This window comes from Brachyhypopomus gauderio, chromosome 4 (genome assembly GCF_052324685.1).
Source record: "Brachyhypopomus gauderio isolate BG-103 chromosome 4, BGAUD_0.2, whole genome shotgun sequence".
In the NCBI taxonomy this organism is placed as follows: domain Eukaryota; kingdom Metazoa; phylum Chordata; class Actinopteri; order Gymnotiformes; family Hypopomidae; genus Brachyhypopomus; species Brachyhypopomus gauderio.
In genome coordinates, this window is record NC_135214.1 from 31,223,471 (window position 1) to 31,245,207 (window position 21,737).

The window sequence follows — 21,737 nt, forward strand, 5'->3', positions numbered from 1 at the left end:
TATCTCATCTGAAGTTTATGGTTTTTAAAGCAACGTAAATTATTAAACATTTAACGCTGACACATAACAGTATTAATTTAAAAGCTGATGAAAGAAGTTAGTTTTGTAAAACAACATTTGAAATCATTTCTCCAGAATGACAAAAAGCCTTTGAGTCCCAGCTGAAGTGTCTGCAGCGGAGTCTTTACAGCCTGCTTCCAGATGGCAGGAGCTCGTTGTTGAAGGCTGTCTTGGTGCAAACCTGGCTGTCCTTCATGCAAATAAATTCAGAAGGGCCTCAGCATGTGTGATTATGTTAAATACCCTGTTATTATGTCAAGAATACCTGTCAGGTGGTAATATGAATCTGTCAAAGTGAGACAGATATAGAGCCATCTTTGGCAAACACTGGTATATCACAAAAAATGAGCTTTCATAAATGCTGCAGCTTTGTGGAACAAGATATTTTTTAACTCTGCTTTGAGTGTCTGGAGGTTTCTAAATGTTCTTTTTGATATGCATTTATTTAACATACAACAACTTGTTTGGTTCAAACTTTTGTGGGTAAACATTCACAGTTCTGCTGTAAGCTTTAACCAGTGTTTAATGAAACGTTTCCATCTGAATTAGGGAGGTGTTTGCTTTGGCTGGATCAATGCATCAGTGTGTCCATGTGAGTTTAAGCAGAGGTTACGAAGGGCTGTGTGTAACACGGCCAGTCATCGTGTTTACGTACCCCCCCCCCCCCCCCCGCTCCGCCCGCCCTGTTAGAGCCCACTGTTGTTGTTTATTGACATCTAGAACATGAGGTGTCAGAGCATCAGCCCTCCACTGTTTCCTCCGGCACCGCAGTTCCGATCGCTCACACCCTCCAGTTCCGCCGGTCCAGTCACTCACACCCTCCAGATCCACCGGTCCAATCACTCACACCCTCCGGATCCACCGGTCCGATCGCTCACACCCTCCAGATCCAGCGGTCCAATCACTCACACCCTCCAGTTCCGCCGGGCTGATCGCTCAACCCCTCCGGATCCACTGGTCCGATTGCTCATTCGCAGCACCTACTGGAAACATTGGCCAGAAGTTTCCTTCTCACTTCTCTGGGCCGCATGTGGGCTTCGGTTTCTCTTAGAAACCAGACGGGTAAATTCTGTTATCAGAACATGGGAAACAGTTTTACTCTGAAAGCTTTTAAATCTCACCATTTTCATGGGTTTCATGTGATTGCTTGGTCTTCATTACCTGACTTGTGTGTGTGTGTGTGTGTGTGTGTGTGTGTGCGTGTGTGTGTGTGCATGTGCGTGTACGCGTGTGTATGTGTGTATGTATGTGCATGTGTGTGTGTGTGTGTGTGTGTGTGTGTGTGTGCATGTGCGTGCGCGCGTGTGTATGTGTGTATGTATGTGCGTGTGTGTGTGCGTGTGTGTGTGTGTGTGTGTGTGTGTGTATGTGTGTGTGTGTGTGTGCATGTGCGTGCGCGCGTGTGTATGTGTGTGTGTGTGTGTGTGTGTGCATGTGCGTGCGCGCGTGTGTATGTGTGTGTGTGTGTGTGTGTGTGTGTGTCTCAGGAGCATCCCTCTGTAGCCAGCATAGCGCATCTGGAGGTCAGTGCAGCGGAGAGAGGGGAGAGGAGGAATGAGGAAGACTCTGATCTGCGTGAGCTGTCCTTCACCCCTGTCCATGCCCCTGTCATCGCCCTGGGAACACATGTAGCAGGGTAGGTATAGCATTCGTGTGTGTGTGTGTGTGTGTGTGTGTGTGTGTGTGTGTGTTATTGCATACATATAAACTGAATTTGATAGCAGTTACATTTAAATTTAATTCTAGAATAAATAATATTATATATTTTTGTTTCAGTATTACATGCTTGTGTTGCACAAATAATATTTTCATCCTGGGAAGAGGGAATGTAAAGACATAATTTTTATCTTGTAGCTCTGCCGTTTCAGTGGGGTTCTGTCATTTCAATACTATCATTACTGCAGCATATGCAAAGCCTCATCTGAGGGGAAAAGGGCCGTGTGATTGATTCTGAATGACTGGCTTATAGCTCATCTGTAGTGGTAGTAACAATTGCAGTGTAGTACACAAGGTTTCCAGAGAAACTGAATATTTCAGACAGAGGTCCTTCCTTAGCTATGCAAGCAAAGTGGTCTTCCCAGAGCAGTGACCGGTTTGCATTCCAGCAGCAGATGTCCAAGAGCAGTGTCATAAACATGAGGAGCTGGGCAGCCTCTGGCCCTAACATCATCCATGCCTACTGGCTAAAGAAAGCAACAGCTCTGTATGGCCAGATGGCAGAACAAATGAACCAGCTGCTGACAACCGGCACACGTCCAGACTGGCCTGCACGAGGCTGCTCAGTTCTGGTTATGAAGGACCCCAACCAGAGCCAAGCACCACCCAACTACAGACCAGTAGCATCCCGGTACTCAGCTTGGACGACCCTCTGAGGAAGACTATGCACCATGCTGAATGGGAATACAGGAATATAGAATATAGAATATAGGATAAAAGCAACACCTACTGACAGATGGAGCTGTCCACTGGGTTTCCAAGACCACACATAGTGATTGTAGTGTTGCCAGGATCATCTATAAGGAAACATTTGACCCCATATTTGACCTGGATATTCAAAGGCATATAGCCCTGCATAACGTCATCAAAGCCATAAGGGCCATCATCCAGAAACATTACAAGTCCATTCAGAGACACTTATCCACCTGACGAAGATCTACGAGAACCAGAAGGAACCTTTGGAGGCAACGCCCAAGTAGCTCCACAGATTATGGCAGGTACGTGGTCATCAGACTCTCAGCAGACACAATAAGCTGGCCACGAAAAGTGCTGGAAGCTGGCAACATGGAGACCAACAAACTCACATTGCATGGATGTCTGTCCAAGAGCGAACATCTAAAGTCCTTCTTGGACAGGAGGAGGGTGGAAGGAGCCTTCAGACTGGAAGCTCCTGTGGGTCTGCTAGTGCTGGTAATTACAGACGTCCCCATCCAGGTTGTTATGATTGTTTCTTTTTTCTTGCCCTATTTCATCCACTTTAATAATGACTGTGCTGAGTCTGATGGGATGCACACCTCAGGTACATTTAAGTTGATAACACCAGTCTAATTAAAGCAAGATATATTTAGCTTGAGCTCAAATAGCAGCATTAAGAACAAGCAGCTACCGCCACACTTTAAATGTTGTTTAGTGTAAAACAAAAACATACATGTGCTTGTGTGTCTCAGTAAATAAATGTTATAAACAATAACTAAAATGATTGAATGCACTACTATAATGAAACTAACATTTGCATGCTATCCTCATACCATTCATTGCTGCTACCCCCCCTCCCCCATATTTTTGGGCTGTCCCTCAAAACGGTGGGAGGCATTTGCTCATCTCCTTACGTTTACCGCATATTCACCGGCCTGAATTACATGCCCGGCTCCGTGAGAGCTCTGATACTGACTGGCATGCAACAGTGCACATTTTAAATTAAACTGACGGTCTAGGTGGTCTCGAACTTCAAAACTCTGGCACGTCTGCATCCAAAATGTAGCTGGTGTCAAGACAGCCGGACGGCGGCGCGTTTCGCTTGAGTGAAGTAGCCTCTTTTTCTCAAGTGATCTACGTGAACTGCATTCCTCTTGCTTTTCGTTTCGTTTTATTGTGTTGGCCACACAGAACACTGGCACCACGTCCGGCCGCACATATGACCGATGTGTTGATGATTAAAATCGGCTTCTGTGACATTATGTCGGGTCGGATGGAGACACCCCTAGTGGTGATATGTGTGGCAGTCCCAAGTCATGGAACCATCTAATGGAAGAGTGTGCTGTGGGGGAAATATGACCACCCACTCGACGTGCGAGACAGGAATAATATATATAGAATGTCTTTCGGAAGTATACAACACCCTTAAAAGTCATTTGATTTGTCTGGATTATAAGCGATACGTTGATATTTTGTGCTGTGTCATATTTTAAGAGACTGACTAAATTAATTTAAAATGATATTGGTTTTATGTAAGAAAATATTCTGTGCCAAAAATGAGTAACTGAGAAATGCTGTTTTCATTAGTATTCAACCCGTGTGCTGTGGAAGTTTGGAAGTTAACACAGATGAAAAATATTGCCTTAATGAGGACACAATTCATTAGGTCCATTAGCACATGCCTGGACCAGCTCCAGTACCAATATTTCAGATCGGATCAGGACATCCTTAGCAGTAATGGATGCTGCAGTTCCACAGTGGTGGAGACTTGCAACAGAAGGAATTTGAAAGCTGGGGAAGCACCAGAAACTGTAATAGGACACGGAGATGGAGACACTGGACACCAAGCATGGAGACACTGGACACCAAGCATGGAGACACTGGACACCAAGCATGGAGACACTGGACACCAAGCATGGAGACACTGGACACCAAGCATGGAGACACTAGACACCAAGCATGGAGACACTAGACACCAAGCTTTCTGCGCACAAGAACCTGAGAGAAAACTGTGATAATAAAGACCAAAGAACATTCTAAGGAAATTCGAGATAAATGTATAGACAAAAAGCAGATGGGAAAAGGCTACAGAATAATGTCCAGGTGTTTGAGTACTGTGGCCACTGTTGGGTCATTCTGCTGGGTCATTTGAGGGGGAAATTGAAGCTGTATCAATATCTAGGTCAAACTGTTCCTCAAAACTCTGCATCGGAGCAACAAGGGTATTTCTGGGGGCAACTGTGGAGAGGTCCGCAATCACTTAGCGAGACAGATTGAAGGCGCAGCAGTCAACAGTGTCGAGAGCTCTGGCCTGGAGGGTGGCTAGAAGAAACCATTACTGAAAAAAAATCACTTCAAAGCACACCTGGAATTTGCCAGAAAGCAACATAGTGGCTCAGCTAATATGAGGTTCTGTGGTCAGGTGAGGCAAAGATGTTAGGTTTTGGCCAAAATCCATAGCAGTATGCATGGCATGAATCTAATGCAGCCGGTTCCTCAACCAACACGGCGTCCACCTCTGATGTGCGGGGGTGGCAGCACCATGTTGTGGGCATGTTTGTCATCAGCACGGACTGGACATCTGGTGAAAAGTGAAGGTTGGATGAATGGTACGGAGTGCAGGAAGATACTGCAAGGCACCCTGGGAAACACCACCGTTCAGCAGGATAATGATCCAAACACAAGACCAGTGCAGCACAACAGTGATGGCACAACAGAACGGTTCTACATTAACTGAGTCAACTCCAGATCTCGGTCCACTTCAGAGTCCGTGACACTATTAATTGCAGTCCACGAGTGTCTTCCAGCCAATCAGAACAACCTGTAGCAAATGTCCCAAGAAGAATTTCTCAAGAAATCACCCCGGAACGGCACGCAGAATTAATAGAAAGTTCCAACACAGGTGTATCCTGTAGCATTTTAGCATAACAGAGACTGCTCAGAGACATGGTTAGGACTCACCTGGGGTTTAATAATAATAAGAAGAATCAGCGGGGCAAGCAGGTAATAAAACACAATTCAATGAACATCCATGAAAACAGCCAATGGTCAAAGACCTGGAGAAAAGGACAAATATGGCCCACAGCACAATGGGGGATCTAGAAGACCAAGGTGTGTCTTCATGAATGAAGGGGCGCAGGAGATAGACCTCATAACTCTGCTGGTCCAGGTGTGGGCAGGCCCTCGCACCCAGAGAAGGAAGGCATGAGAATGAAGGGAGTAAAGGAAAGGTTAGACATCGGGTGCTTCCTCTGGCAGGAGGAGTGCTGCCAGCTGCTTGTGTGTGTGTGTGTGTGTGTGTGTGTGTGTGTGTGTGTGTGTGTGTGTGTGTGTGTGTGTGTGTGTGTGTGTGTGTGTGTGTGTGTGTGTGTGCGCGCGCGCGCGCGCACCGATCAGTCATACCATTAAAACCTCTGACAGGTGAAGTGAATAACATTGATGATCTTGTTAAAATGGCACCTGTCAAGGGGTCGGATGGTATTAGGCAGGAAGTGAACAGTGGCTTGTTGGAGTCGATGTGTTGGAAGCAGGAAGGACGGGCGACCTTAAGCATCTGAGCAGCTTTGAGGAGACCTGAGCCGTGATGGCTGGATGACCTGGTCAGAGCAGCTTCAGAGTGACGTGTCTTGTGAGGTGTTCCCAATACGCAGCAGTTAGGAAGGACGAGTGTGTAACCAGAGACAGGGTGATGGGTGCAGTTGGACATGGGAGGCTGGTCCATCTGGTCCAGTCCCACAGAGGAGCTGCTGTAGTCCAAGTTGCTGAGGAAGCACAATGGGAATATTGTGAGCCGGCAGAGGCAGCGTGATGATCTGGGCAGCATCCTGCTGGGCAACCTTGGGGCCTGGCATTCTGTGTTTGCAGACTAAGTACACAAGTTCTTGGCAGTGGCGTTCCCTGATGGCAGAGGCCTCGTTCAGCATAACAACGCGCCCTGTGTGATGAAGCACCCTCTCGCACTGTTCAGGAACGCTGAGAGGAACATGCCAAAGAGCTCAAGGTGTTGTCCTCGCCTCCAGATCCCCTCAGATCTCAGTCCAATCGAGCATCTCTGGGACGTGCGTCCAAGGAAGCTCGCAATTTACAGGACCTAAAGGGCCTGCAGCTAACGTCTCTGTGACAAATAACTCCAGAACACCTTCAGAGGTCATGTGGAGGCCACGCCTCCATGGGACCGAGCAATTTTGGCCACTCAAAGAGAACCCAAGCAATATCAAGCACATGGTTTTAATGTTATGGCTCACCGAGAGAGAGAGATAATTCCTCATTTATGTCCATGTTACTGTCCCACAATGCTTTGCTTATTTGCAACATCGTTGCATTTTTGGCTCGAGGCCCGATGTAAATGACTCTGCATAGCTCATTAGAGACCTAAAAGTAGGAGAACCTAAATCATTTAAAGGTCGTATGTCTCATCATCATTTCTGCTCTGGGTTAGTTTGGTCTCTTCGTTCTCTGTGCCAGACATTGACTAAAGAACCAATGTGGCTGCAACTCTGAGCAGCTGTTCTCAGCTCTTAGTGTTTGCAGGTTCTGGGTTTTACACGTCTCATTCAATCTGTCTTATAAAGCAGTTCCATTCCATTATCTTCCTACTATCTCCATATATATATATATATATATATATATATATATATATATATATATATATATATATATATATATATATTAGTGGTGGGACTTTAACGCGTTAATTTCGATTAATTAATTACAGGAAAATTACCGCACTAAAAAAATTAACGCATTTTAACGCATTTAACGGACGAGACACTTTTGCACCGTGGAATGTTTCTCAGTGAACGAGTTCCAGACATACAGATTATATGGACCAGATGGAAGTAGGCTACAAACAAAAATAGTGTTATTTACACTTTATGTAGGAAGGAGTTCGCTTATCACAGGAGCACTTCCACCCTTCGTTACCACCTCAACGCAAAACATGTTGCAGCTAAAGCTGGGCGTACACTGTGCGATATTTTAAATCGTGTACTCAGCTCCAGCTCAAACTGTACGACTAAATCGCAGGGTGAGTCGGCTCGTGGAGCTGCTTCAACAGTGCGATACTCTCACGAGGAGCGATTTGAATTTCACACATGTTTGATATTCTTGCGACGCTGCGATTTCTGATCGGGAGTTGTGAATCGCTCCTCGTATACCTGTGTAAACTATACGATGCACGACACGCGATTGAGCCGAAACGAGTGAAAAATCGGCTGAAAATGGGCCAAAAATCGCAGTGTACGCCCAGCTTAAAGCTGGGCGTACACTGTGCGATTTTTGGCCCATTTTCAGCCGATTTTTCACTCGTGCGACTATTTTTCGATCGGGCCGAGTTTCGGCTCAATCGCGTGTCGTGCATCGTATAGTTTACACAGGTAAACGAGGAGCGATTCACACCTCACGACCAACTCCCGATCAGAAATCGCAGCGTCGCAAGAATATCAAACATGTTTGAAATTCAAATCGCTCCTCGTGAGATCGCATGAGAGCGTCGGGTCGTATAGTGTGAGTATATGAATCGTGAGCTGTGAACTTTTAAACCCTGCGATTTAGTCGTACAGTTTGAGCTGGAGCTGAGTACACGATTTAAAATATCGTACAGTGTACGCCCAGCTTAATGCGCAGGTCAGTAATGATAACTTAGCTGCTAAATGTATTCCTAATACGATAGGGTGACCAAACGTCCGTAATTCACATCCTGTGAGGAAATGTCCTGGTTTTTAAATTACCTTCATTGGACCATTAAGACTGGATTAAACTTTCGCGAGTGGCCGTAGCGCGCGACTCCGCACACGTTTATACATGACGCGTCACATTATTTGTGTTGTCCGCTCTCTGTGGTCGAAGATAAATGCTTACAAGAAGCGCTGCGAATTGCGTCAACTGATGCAAGTTACGAACTACCGTCCAGGGGTGAGTTTCCTAAAACGTTCTTAGCGCCAAGTACTTCTTAACCTCGTACGTAAGAATGAGGTAACGAAGTACTTGGCGCTAAGAACGTTTTGGGAAACTCACCCCAGAAAGACAATGTCGAAGAAAATCCAGCAGCTGTATGATGAGGAATAGGAAGTAAAACAGGTTATTGTGAAGAGCGCCACAAATGTGGCTCTGACTGGGGATCACTGGACCTCTGTTAGCAACAAGAATTATCTTGGTGTGACAGCTCATATAGATGATGAATCTATAGATGATGAAGATCCAGTCATTTGCTTTGAGCATGCAGAAGACCACTTCTAGGCACTATGGAGATGCCTGTGGCAGAAGCCTGGGAAATTAAAGAAATTGCTAAAATGCTATTAAAAAACATCTTCTGATTTACTTCAATTCTTCCAATATCCTGAGCAAAACTCCCAAAATTAAACAACATTTTTGATCAGAATTTCCAATGTTCTGAACTGTTTTCTGCACACTACATATATATTGGTCTGTGTAGTAGACTGGTGGAAAAATAAACAAGATGTTTAGTTTATAGTTTTTTAGTTTAGTTTATGATTATGTTCATTGATTCATTCATCATTCAAACTTAAATTAATATTTCTCATGTTAAATACTGAAATGCGATTAAAATGCGATTAATTTCGATTAATTAATTACAAAGCTTCCGATTAATTCGATTAATTTTTTTAATCGCGTCCCACCCCTAATATATATATATATATATATATATATATATATATATAGCATTATGAAATAACACATTCAATAAAATAAAAAATTGTATAACTACCAAGTTCTATTTAACTCTTTAACCATGCCCGCTCAGGCGTCTTATCGTTTGTGATTTACGTTCTTTGTATGTGGGCCCTGTTTGGGTTGTGTTCTGTGTCCTAATACACTTGGACCACCATGTCCCCACCGGGGGCTCCTGAGGACGTGTCCCTGGCCCAAGGAGGCTCCTCTGAGGAGGCTTTTGGACCGTCCCACATGTGTGGAGCTGCGATAAAGTTCCCACCATGCAGAATCTGCACAAATGGGCTCAATTAAGTTGTTACTGTTGACAAAAGAAGTAGCTGTTGTAATTATAACATGGCATGATGGCGTGGTGCACTGGGACTTTCACGGCCCTGTTTAAAGGTCAGTTATTAAAGGTCAAAAAAGGCATTTTCGTGGCATCGGTAGTGGCAGTTTAGTTCTGTCAAAACTCTAACTTAGTACGATTATTTTAGGAATCTACAGATTTCACCTATCACGCATGGACTCCTCCACCTTTGTTCTCTCTCTCTCTCTCTCCCTCCCTCAATCTCTCTCTCCCTCTCCCGTTCCCTCCCTATCTCACTCTCTCTGTCACACACAAATACCCACACAGTTGTGCACTTCACGTTTACTATATTCAAAACAAGGCGTGGACAAAAGCTAAACTAATGTGCAGTGAATATAGATGCTTAGTTTGGCAGAAAATGACCATGATCCATAGGTTTATTTATTCCCCCCTTAGTGTTAAATCAGTTAAAAATACTAATGGAAGAATTGGCATAATGACTTTGGCCCTTTAATTACATGGGATTCAATGAGAGCAGGAAAACGCTGGTGTTTATCCACTGTTTGCTATACTGCAGACACATCCATGCTCACGGCCACAGACAAACCTGTTAGTGGTCACTGGGTGAAAGTCACAGTTCTGTATAGGGCTTAACAAGACATGGTTCTGAGGTAGTGTACTGCAATAGTGTTTAGCCATTTAAAAGGATTTGTGATGAAATGTGGTTGTAAGAAATGAAAGTCCAAACATTGAATTAAGGTGCTCTTAAGGACGAGCTAAGTAGTCGTTTATTAATATTTGTTTATTTATTTCTTTGGCATTCTCTCTCAGTAAAGGTGCTGTGATGTATTGCGGTGAGCATGTAGGCCTATGTCTGTTTGTGTGAGTGTGTTTGTGTGTGTGGGCGTGTGTCCATCCAGCTGTTACGGTGTTGAGGTTAACACGGTAACCTGAGCACGCTCTCCCCTCTGATGCTGCACACACGCCAGTCTGACTCATCTGTATTCAGGACCTGCTTGCAAACAAGATGCACTTCTGTGGGGGGGGGGAAAGATCACTACCATAAATGTCACGTGTAGCGTATCGCACACGATCAGAGCCGACCCAGTTCTGCTCTTGCCCAACATGTGCGGGATCAGGGCCCCCAACCCCCACGTCTGCTCTCACTGTTTCCTTCCCAGTAAAGACCAATGCGCTTAAATTTGGGATATCTGGATCTCGTGTGATATTTTTATATATTCGTTTATTCATTTTATCGAGGCATGACAAAGAAATAGGTTGATGATCAGCAACCCAACCATCAGCCTTAAACATGAGCCCTAAATTTAACTTTTTATGGCTAAATTCTTTATTGCTAAATTACTTGACTAATGTCCACTCCCCAGTGGGCAGTGAGGTGTCTAAAAATGCTTTAAGTATATTTCAAGAGCCATATGTGAATGTATTACTGTAATTCTCAAGCAGGCTGCTGGGTGTATCAGAATGATTCACTAATGCCTTCTGAAAGGTGATGGAGCGTTGGTTCAGATGCTACAGCAGGCTGTGGGCGGAGCTATGCGGAGGATGGAGTTAAAGTAACCGCGGCCTCCGTCAGCACAGCGTCAACACCGCTGTTCTCAGGGCCGCAGTCTTCGTGGAAAAGCGGAGTGTTGTGGATCCGTGCATTGCGGGTCGTTGCGGGTCGTTGCTGGTGTGCATCCTCATTAGCGCTCTGCAGTCCCGCATGATGCTCGGGGCTTTGAGGGGGAAATGTCTTCAGCGCTGGCCGTGATGCAATTTCCCGTCGCAATTAAGTGAAGTGAGGACATGTTGTTCTCTGCATGCCAGGGAATGTGTTGACCGATGACTTTAAACCTCTCTGTCCGTGCCAGCGCTGTGTTTCCATGGTATGCTGGAAGTGTCTCCTCCTCCACAGTAGGGACTGTGTGATGACGCATGTCCAGGTGATGCCACTGCCTGGACACCAGGGCTGCAGTCTTTAGGGGGTGTGGCCTGAGGGGTGGGAGGAGCAGTGACTTACTTTAGGGGGTGTGGCCTGAGGGGTGGGAGGAGCAGTGACTTACTGCATGAACGAAGGAGCTTTCAGTTTCCTCACACACGTGGGTGTCTGTTCACTCACTCCAGTGCTGTGCTGGGGCTTAAGTAGAGTTGTAGAGAGAAGGTGATCTCTCTCTCCCTCTCTCTCTCTCTCTCTCTCTCTCTGTCTCTCTCTCTCTCTCTCTCTCTCTCTCTCTCTCTCCCTCCTTCCAGCTCTATCAGGACGAGCTCCCGCCGCTCCATGGCTCATCTGTTCTCCTCCCGTTTCCCAGAGATCCGTGATGGACATAACCAGGTGGCTGAGGTGCTCGACCCCTCTGAGGCAGTGAACTTCGACCCCCACAGGGAAGAGGCCGACCCTCTACAGGCCAACACTCTCATCCTGCAGTTCCTCGCTTTCACCAGGTGTGGATTATGAGCGTGGGTGTGCGTGTGTGTGTTTGTGTGTGTGTGTGTGTGTGTGTGTGCGTGCGTGCGTGTGTGTGTGTGCAATCTTGCGTCTGTTTTATCCAGACAATGGGCTATGGAAGCTCATTGTGACCTCATATGCAACACCACAAGCTGAACTACATTATCATTACATCACATGATGTCCAACAGATGAATAACAGTATAATTCCATACTTATTACATGATGTCTTTGGTAAGAGGCTTTTTACCATAAGCACATACCCAGGACAGGCTAGTTAGCTATTTGGATCCACTACAGCTGTGCTGGTCTCCAGCTTGCCCAGTACTAACAGAGATGACTGCAAACCCTGCACTCCCCTGGCAGGCATGCTAATGTGCTAACACCACTTATAAAGGCCCAGCAGCAAGATGGGCAGAGGCCTTTCACATATGCAAAACGAGTGAAGCGGAAGACGTTACTCCGCTTTATTGCTCCTCTCCGCGCTTCCAGGAAGACACGCCCACAGGCAGAGCAGTCGAACAACCTCTTCCTCTCACCTTCTCCCTCTCTCCTTCTCCCTCTCTTCTCCCTCTCTCTTCTCCCTCTCTCCTTCTCCCTCTCTCCTTCTCCCTCTCTCTTCCCTCTCTCCTTCTCCCTCTCTCCTTCTCCCTCTCTCCTTCTTCCTCTCTCCTTCTCCCTCTCTCCTTCTCCCTCTCTCCTTCTCCTCTCTCCTTCTCCCTCTCTCCTCCCTCTCTCCTTCTCCCTCTCTCCTTCTTCCTCTCTCCTTCTCCCTCTCTCCTTCTCCCTCTCTCCTTCTCCTCTCTCCTTCTCCCTCTCTTCTCCCTCTCTCCTTCTCCCTCTCTCCTCCCTCTCTCCTTCTCCCTCTCTCCTTCTTCCTCTCTCCTTCTCCCTCTCTCCTTCTTCCTCTCTCCTTCTCCCTCTCTCCTCCCTCTCTCCTTCTCCCTCTCTCCTTCTCCCTCTCTCCTTCTCCCTCTCTCCTTCTCCCTCTCTCCTTCTCCCTCTCTCCTTCTCCTCTCTCCTTCTCCCTCTCTCCTTCTCCCTCTCTCTTCTCCCTCTCTCCTTCTCCCTCTCTCTTCTCCCTCTCTCCTTCTCCCTCTCTCCTTCTCCCTCTCTCCTTCTCCTCTCTCCTTCTCCCTCTCTCCTTCTCCCTCTCTCCTTCTCCCTCTCTCCTTTGCGTACTGGGGGTCAGCACTCATATACTCTGTGCTTGGTGACCTCTGAACCACGTGCACTATCCTGTGCTCCACAGTACAGGCAGATGAACTGAGTTTTCATCACCATGTACCAAACACACATCAAGCTGCATGTGAACAGTGCGGTGCAGAGCACTTCTGTGTCCTGATGCAGTGTGTCTTCTCCCGGAGACAATGGCACACACACACATTCACACATGCATCCTAATTGCCTAATTAGAGTTGAAGAGGATTTAAATAGAATTTAAACAAGCTTTGCTCTTCGCCCTGATGTAAAACCTTGTGATTCAGTACAAACTACATGCTTAGCTGTTACACTTACTGTATGTCACGTTTGTTTAGTTGAGATTGTCTTATAAAACAATGCAAGTTGATGTCTGAACATACTGATAGAATATAGAATAGAGAAGCAGAGTGCTATAGAATCCCATTTCTGAGTACAGTTCGCTTCAAGGTTGTTTACACAGCACCATGAGAAAGAATTGTATGACGGTCTCTTATGAAGATGAGATCTTCTCAGAAATAAGAAATACATGCACTTTTTATGGACATTCTAAGATCTAATCAATGATTATTAAATTCAGTTTAGTCACATGTTGATGAAGATTAAAGTGCATGTTGGGAATATATTATACATAATGTATGTATACAAATTGGATTTAATCACTAAATAAAAAAACAACTTTAAATTAAATGAACTTGAGTAGCCCTCTAACTTGTGGAAATTAATCTAATAAAGGAGCACATTTTTCACATTAAGCTGTTAAATGTAATTAAATAGAATTTAATTACATTACACATACAAATTCTAAAGTTAACATTTGGTATTTGCAATTATTCTGAGTATTTTTCTGATGATGATGATAATAATAATTATTATTGTTATTATTATTATTATTATTATTATTATTATCACTGTAAATCTTCTAGTGAAGGTGTTGGTGTTAAAATGGCAAGGTGAGTGTCATTTCCTCAAGCCTGCGTAATTATCCATCTGTTTGCAAGATGAACAGTAATAAGTAAAATGTATACTTGCCATGAAGAGCACTCGTGTAATGGGCCATTCCTGCCTTGTTGATTGGTTCAGAGGTCAGATTGCTGTGTATGTGTGCGTGTGTGTGTGTGCGTGTGTGTGTGCGTGTGTGTGTGCACGTGTGTGTGCATGCGCGTGTGTGCGAGTGTGTGTGTGTGTGCGAGTGTGTGTGCGCGTGCGAGTGTGTGCGCGTGCGAGTGTGAGCGCGTGTGTTCGTGCGCGTGTGTGTGTGTGCGTGCGTGCGTGTGTGTGTGTGTGTGTGTGTGTGTCGGTGCATGGTGATTGTCTCTGTGCAATTTGACCCTTATCTAATGCTAAGTGATAGATTGCTAATCTTCCCACAGAAAGCAATCATCTGTCCTTAATCTATCCCTTCATTTTAATTCATTGCCTTCGCAGTTCAGAAATGTCATTGAGGACTTTCGTTTATTTATTTATTTATATATATATTTTTTTATTTATTTATTGTCATTAGAATCAGTATAGTTTAGCTAAACTATTCTCGTGTTATGAGACCACTACAGTGTAGTCGTATTATATTTTGTTTTATTCGGGTGGTTTGTTGTTTGTGTTTTGTTTTTGGTTTTGTTTTTTTGTCAGTCAAGTCTTGACAGAAAATCACCTATAAATAAAAACAACATGTTGTTTGGTGGATATAATTAATTTTCACTTTGCTGAATCATGTTTTAGGTTAAAAAAAGAAGAAAACATGAGTCTAACAAAGCATGCTTCACCAAATCACAAACAACTGACAACTGTATTTATATTGATTTTCTTTTCCCATCATAGTGAAATGGCACAGAGCAATGAATTGTGAAGAAAGCCATCCATCTTGTGTCCAGGTGGACAGACACATGTGACTGGGACAAACCTCCTTCATGATTACCTCTCACATTCCAACAGGAATATGAGGCCAGAATTTCAATATCAGTTTTGTAACGGTACAATTTGCATGACCACAAAAAGGAAGGAATTTGTATTCCTCCAGGAATCCTCTGTGGTCTGCTTTATATGTTTGTCATGACAAACCCAAGATTGAAACAGGGGGTATCAGAGGTTGATGACAAAGTTTAAGATTGTATTGGTTAGAGCATTATAATGGCAGTGAAGACACCATTATGCATCTGACTGTGTCTAAAAGATGCACATCTAGCCTCATCCAGATGGTCCCATTGTACAACTGCCTCCATCTTTGGGGTCTTACATCGTAATGAAGGAATATTTGTACATGTTTCATTTATGTGACAAATCGACTTCATGGCCATGAAGTCATCTCAAAATCCCAAATGATATGACCTCAAAATCCCAAATGATATGACCTCATAATCCCAAATGATATGGACCAGCTTCTCCCGTCACCCAGAATCCCTTGCACTCGACAGGGTCCCTCAAGCGGGCGTGGGGGAGGGGTGGCCGAGATGCGTCCACTTCACCTTCCAGCTGTACCGTTTCCCGCCGGTGACCACCCAGCGTCTGCAGCTGTTAGAGGGTGAGGGCTGGCGCGGACCCGATGACCCCTGCGTCCTCTCGCCCGTGGGTGCGGACGGCACCCCGAGCCCAGGTGAGACCGGCTTTACTCACATGCGTCTGACCTCTGCGCGTCGGGCCAGAAGTACTTCGTGTGTCTGCCACGCGACTCGTGCCTAATGTGAAGGATGGTGGTGCTTTTTAACGTTTAGGGCAGTTGTCCCATTGTGAAATTGAACACATCGGTCTTCGGGACAGCACGCTGTATCTTTTGTGCATTAATACTGGCCCTTTGTGCCGGTGGTTTCTGGCTGTGCGCAAACTGCCTTCACCTGCCGGTCAATATCACCTCCATTACAGTGTAGAGCCCCTCCAGCCCGGGAGAACCGGAGGGGCCCCGTGTCCCCAGGCCGGGGCTTCTGGGGCCTCAGAACAGCATTATAGTGGAGAGAGTGGGCAGTGATGAGGAAAGGGCGGAGAGGAGAGCAGGTAGCGAGGGAGCGTCTGGCGTGGCTCCGGGGACGGCTCCTCCCACCCGGGGGAGGTGTGGGGAGCAGGAGAGAGGAGCAGAGGGTCTCGCAGGGCTTTTCGCTCAGACAAGCGAAGACATCCGATCTGGCACAGGCAGCCTCGCCTCCTGCCAAAAGCCCTCATTAGCATTTCCTTGCGGGCCAGCCGTTTGTTTGTATTAACCATGACCCGAGAATCAACAGATCCCACAGTGATATTGTGTTTTTTGATTGGTCATTAGGTCCACCGGTCCTGCTTGCCACGTGTGTTATGGAGCAGCGTATGGGCGGGGAATGCATGGCCGAACTGTGTGAACGCTTGTGCTGTGGGTTGTGAGCGGGTGTGTGTCCTAAACGCCATGGCTCTGAACCCAGAGATCACGATACAGCCACTATACAGCCTGAGAACTATACGTCCATCCAGGGCTCACAGACATGCACCGTCATCGTGTGTCTAGACTCTATACTTCATCTCCTTCTCCTCACTCCCTCTCTCTCCCTCTGATTCACCCTTTTGTTTATTCTTTTGCATCACTCTCTCCACAACCCTCACTTTTGTTTTCTCTCTTTCCTCCTCTCTCCATCTCTTTCTTCCTCTTGTCTCTCTCCCTCTTTGTCTCTCTCTATCTCTCACTCTCTCCCTCCTCTCTTTCTCTCTCCATCTCTCTCTTCCTCCTGTCACTGTCAATCTCTCTCTCTCTCTTTTCTTCCTCCTGTCACTGTCAATCTCTCTCTCTCTCTCTCTCTCTCTCTCTCTCTCTCTCTCTCTCTCTCTGGGCTCTGGGCTCTTTCAGATCTCCAGTGTGTCATCCTCACTGCACTCTGCCTGCTGAGGGAGTTAATGGTGCGAGCAGTGAGAGGGGATGAAGAAATGGAGACAGGCAGCAGGAAGAAGAAAAGAGAGTGGGAGAAGATAGAGAGAGTGATGGGAGAGATAGAGGGAGAAAAGAGAGAGGGGGAGAAAGAGAGAGGAGGAGGAAGAGAGAGGGAGAAGAGGGAGGGGGAGAGAGAGAGAGAGAGAGAGAGAGAGCGGGATAGAGGAGATACAGGGCGATTGAGGCGTTGGCGGCTGAAGGGGCTAGCAGGGGGCTCGGTTGTTAAACATGCTCTTACTTGCAGCTCCCTGTCTGAGAAGCTCTTTGAGTGTATGATATGATCCATAAAGGATGCGTATTACCGAAGGCAGCAGCAGGGAGAGCAGCTCCTCACAGCATCCACCCCCCACTCCACCCCCCATCTCCACCCCCTGCTCCACCCCCCGTCCCTGAGCCCTCCTCCTGCACGGACACAGTGTTCACACATCGCCCTGAACACAGAGCAGCGTGGGAGGAGGTCCACACTGAGCCTTTAAATGTTGCCGGTGCTTCAGCTAGACCCCAGCATGGTAGCAGTCAGTAACGCACAGACCAAAATCACGTGTGTTTATGGAGCATGTGTACTGGGTGTGTCACACGCAGTGTTGCTGTCAGACGTTTATATAGACCGAGGCAGAGCTGCTGCAGGTGAGGGAGGTGTGAGTCCGTCAGGTGGAGGTTTGAAGCAGCCCTGGATGTCTCTGATGTGCATCTGTCCTCCTGCAGTAAAAGGCTCCCTGCACCACAAATTCATCAAAACACATCTGTGCAGCTGTCAGCCTTGAATAGAATTTATATTACAGTATAATATATGCACTGCGATTGCATATAGTCATTGAAGAAATATTATCCTGCCATGCCTTTAAAGATGTTAAGGCAAATAGTTTGGTCGCATTTATTGAGGTGGTTATGTATCGTCTCATTTTGAGCTGGAGCTTATTTTCATGACTGTTGGCGCTCGAGGGTACCATATTATTTTACCAGCTCCCCTTTATGGCTGTTTCTTACTGCGTGTTTATGCGTGAATGCATTTGTGTGTGTGAACATGCGCTTGCTTGTGCGTGCGTGTATGTGCGTGTGTGCGTGCGTACGTACGTACGTGCGTGCGTTCGTGTGTGTGTGCGTGTGTGTGTGTGTGTGTGTGTGTGTGTGTGTGTGTGTGTGTGTGTGCGTACGTACGTGTGTGTGTGTGCGTACGTACGTGTGTGTGTGTGTGTGTGTGCGTACGTGTGTGTGTGTGTGTGTGTGTGTGTGCGTACGTGTGTGTGTGTGTGTGTGTGTTTGTGCGTACATGTGTGTGTGTGTGTGTGCGTGTATGTGTGTGTGTGTGTGTGTGTGTGTGTGTGTGTGTGTGTGTGTGTGGCAGGTGCTCCTGGGCTGCAGCTCCAGTACTGTGTGGACCCCACCACCCTGAAGCCGGGTGAGCGTGTGTGGTTCTTGCGCTACCTCGCCCTGCACTCCCTGCACATTGACGTGTGGGACAGCGACTCGCTGCTGCTGATTGGCTCCTCTGCCGTCGAGCTGAAGGTATCGCACCCCCCCCACACCAAGCCACACTCACGCTTACAACACCATGCTGGAATGCTTCTCCAGACAACTAGCCCTTATTGCAGGACAGTGTCCCGTTTAGACATGCGTGTCCTGTTCCAGCCTATGTGCTGGCGTCAAACTCTGGAGCGTCTGGCTGCTTTGAATGTTTTATGTCAGCTCTGCGTCCAGGTGAGCTGGGACGGCAGCTTGCTGTGGAATTAATGAGATATGGATTGGAGAGCTCTGGGTAATGGTCTCAAACAGATCTCTCCAATAACTCTCTCAAGCCTCCGGTCCATGAATGCCAGGCTCTGGCGTTGGGCCCAGAGCGTCCCTACTTCCGGGAGGCATCTGTTAAACGCCAGATGTTGAATAAAGGTTAAAAAACAAAGCAGAAAAACAGCAGCTAGCAATAAAAAAGAAAAAAAACGAGCATGAAAGGAGACCCCCGCGCGAACGTCATCGTGGCGTCTGGAGCGGGAACAGCCGTGCTGACCTTTTCCCGAGGCGCCGGGGAGCGGATCGGGGTTCCGATAAGCCAGCAGCCTCTGGTTGTCGGGTCGTGGCATTTGTCGGCTGACCACGACACACACATGGTCGGAGCATGACGCTTGTTTGTTGGTTCTGTGTTAGCTAGTGTCTAGTGCATGGACGGACGGTACCAGTGTGGATGCATCTCATCTCAGCAAGTTCTGATCAGGCTGTGTGATGCTTGAAAAATAATTATAATAATAAAGAAAAAGCCATGGGCATCTGCAACACTGCCACAGATAAAACATTGCGACACAAATATCTCATAATACGTCTGTCTTTTCACAGTTTGCACCGTGATTCTTTGTTTAATTATCATTTTCCTTTAGCCTACCAAGACCAGGCCACACCGGAGCCAGATTCAAAAGTGTCTTTGTGTGAAGACGAAGTTAAGGCACCCTGAACTCCGTCTGGGTCACAGCGTACTTAGTCATCAGCTTCAGATCCGAATAGCCCCACCCACCCAACCTGTGTCATTGTCCTTGGTCTTTTCTATATGGCAGAAAAGATATTTTAAGATCGTACGACCGTGTAGGTTGTTTGTCATAACCAGGCATTGCGATGTTCTCATTCAGATAGCTTATAAGTGGTGTATATCGCTAGTCTGGCCTGTGCTCAGCAGAAATGTCTGTAGCATTTATCATGTGGCTAAGCAGCTGCTGAGGTGTGCTGATGTCTTCAAGCCCTGGAGCTTCTAACAGCATTAATCACTGAGAGGCTACAACGAGGATGTCTGCTTAAGTTACTGTCCATCCAAAGGAGGAATGAGCCGTTCCCACTCTAGCCACTTTGAGTTGATATCAGAGCTCCTCACAGGGCTAGAGCAGTCTTAATAGGACTTTGAATGAAGAGCCAGACACTCTCTCTCTCTGTCTCTCTCTCTCTCTCTCTCTCTCTCTCTCTCTCTGTCTGTCTCTATCTCTCTCTGTCTCTCTCTCTCTCTCTCTCTCTCTCTCTCTCTCTCTCTCTCTCTGCCTCCGTCTCCCCTCTGTGTCTATCCTCATGTTTATTAAATTACTGCTCAAAGTATGCTACATGAAGCATTGCAAACAAGCCCGTGCAAAAACAAGCTATATAAGATGAGCAACCAGCACCATCCATAAGAAATAAGATGCAAAGTAACCAATTCAGCTCAGGTGAGAGGTGTGGGGGCTGACGTGCTGAAGTGGGCCACCACTCTTCTGTCTGTGTGCGCAGCACGTGTTGCGTCAGGGTCGTCCCGCGGTGCAGGTGTGTCACGAGCTGGAGGTCATCACCACAGAGTACCTGCAGGACATCGCCGTGGCCGGCGATCACGTTCCCGCCGTCAGCGTCTACACCGCCGTCAAAGGCCGGCTGCACCTACGAATCGGCAACGTCGGTGAGCAACATTCCTTCACTTCCTTCCTTCGTGGCTTCTTGTGAGGTTTTGTGCGTTGGCTGATGGTGCCCAGAATGGTAAACCAGACTATAAGCTCCAGGCCTGGCGTGGGTGTAGGCTGGAGACCTGGGGAGTCGTAGGCCTCTTCAAAGCCTATAAGTACCCCGCACTCTGGAGTGACAGCCCCTTTTACCCCACTATCACTGGAGTGAAAGGAAGACCTTGACTTGCCTTCTGGAGTAAGATATGGTTTTTTTGTCTGCTGTTCCCGTGCAAGCAGCACGCCATCGCCGTGCCACAGTCCAGGCTGACTGAATGAAGGCCGGAGGTGATTAAAGTGGATAGTTAAAGTGAGTAGCAGCAGAAGCAGCGAAACACAGAGGTCTTTGATGGCACATTTGGCCAGCTGAGAACATGAGGCAGGTGGGGTTGTGTGCGTGTGCAGTCTAGCTTCTCCACCACCTCCTTTCCGAGCTCACACCTCTGCTATTGGGCAAGGACGTGAAGGCGTAATAAATCATCAAAGGTTTGAAAGGTTGGTGTTGTGCGTGTGGGAATTATGACCAGCCAACAATAAGAAGTCACAACAAATTGCCATCAGAGTCATCAGAGCAGCAGCGGTCCACAACATGAATCATGCGAGTGCAGTAAAGGGGGTCTGGGCTCCTTCAGGATGGGTTTGGGTCGCACGATGGCCTGGGTGGCCTCACGCAGACCTGCCTTGTGCTTGTGTTCTAAAGCTCAGCTCATAAATGCCTGGGATAAAACCCCCTACGGGAACCGTCGCCTGCCCTGTAGGTCTCCGGCTAGACGTGCCCACGATCAGTTAACGCCCGAGAAGGTCCTGAATCACAGGAGCTCAGCTGCCATCTCTTCATCCTTGGATTAATGCCTTTGTCCGTCTTATTTGTTTCCTAATGAGGGATGGTCATTAGTCTGTTTGAGCACAAGATCCAGGATTTATCAGCTGAATGAGCGATGGAGATTTTTATCACCATGGCAACGTCCGTCCTAGACTTCTCAAGGTCAAGGCTAAAGCAATTACCAGACAAAGGGGAGAGCAATACAAGTCAGCACTGTGGAGGCCATCAGAGGATCCCATGGGATGTAGGGATCTTGTGCAGTGTTGGGATCTCGTGCAGTGTTGGGATATCATTGCCTGTAGGGATCTCATAGAGTGTTGGGATCTCATGGAGTGTTGGGATCTTTTGTAGTGTTTGGATCTTTTGTAGTGTAGGGATCTCGTGGAGTGTTGGGATATTATGGCGTGTTGGGATCTCGTGTAGTGTAGGGATCTCGTGGAGTGTTGGGATATGGTGTGTAGGGATCTTTTGTAGTGTAGGCATCTCGTGGAGTGTAG

The 21,737-nt window shown here is 46.9% G+C and overlaps 1 protein-coding gene across 1 annotated transcript in view; it reads left to right on the plus strand.

Moving 5' to 3' along the window:
* nphp4 (nephronophthisis 4) overlaps positions 1–21,737 on the plus strand; it is a 46,366-nt gene that overhangs the window by 1,645 nt on the left and 22,984 nt on the right. The window contains exons 2-6 of the mRNA XM_077003912.1: positions 1,548–1,696; positions 11,702–11,893; positions 15,509–15,687; positions 18,323–18,483; positions 20,215–20,377. Coding sequence (XP_076860027.1) covers positions 1,548–1,696; positions 11,702–11,893; positions 15,509–15,687; positions 18,323–18,483; positions 20,215–20,377 — 844 coding nt within the window. The remainder of the gene's footprint in view (positions 1–1,547; positions 1,697–11,701; positions 11,894–15,508; positions 15,688–18,322; positions 18,484–20,214; positions 20,378–21,737) is intronic.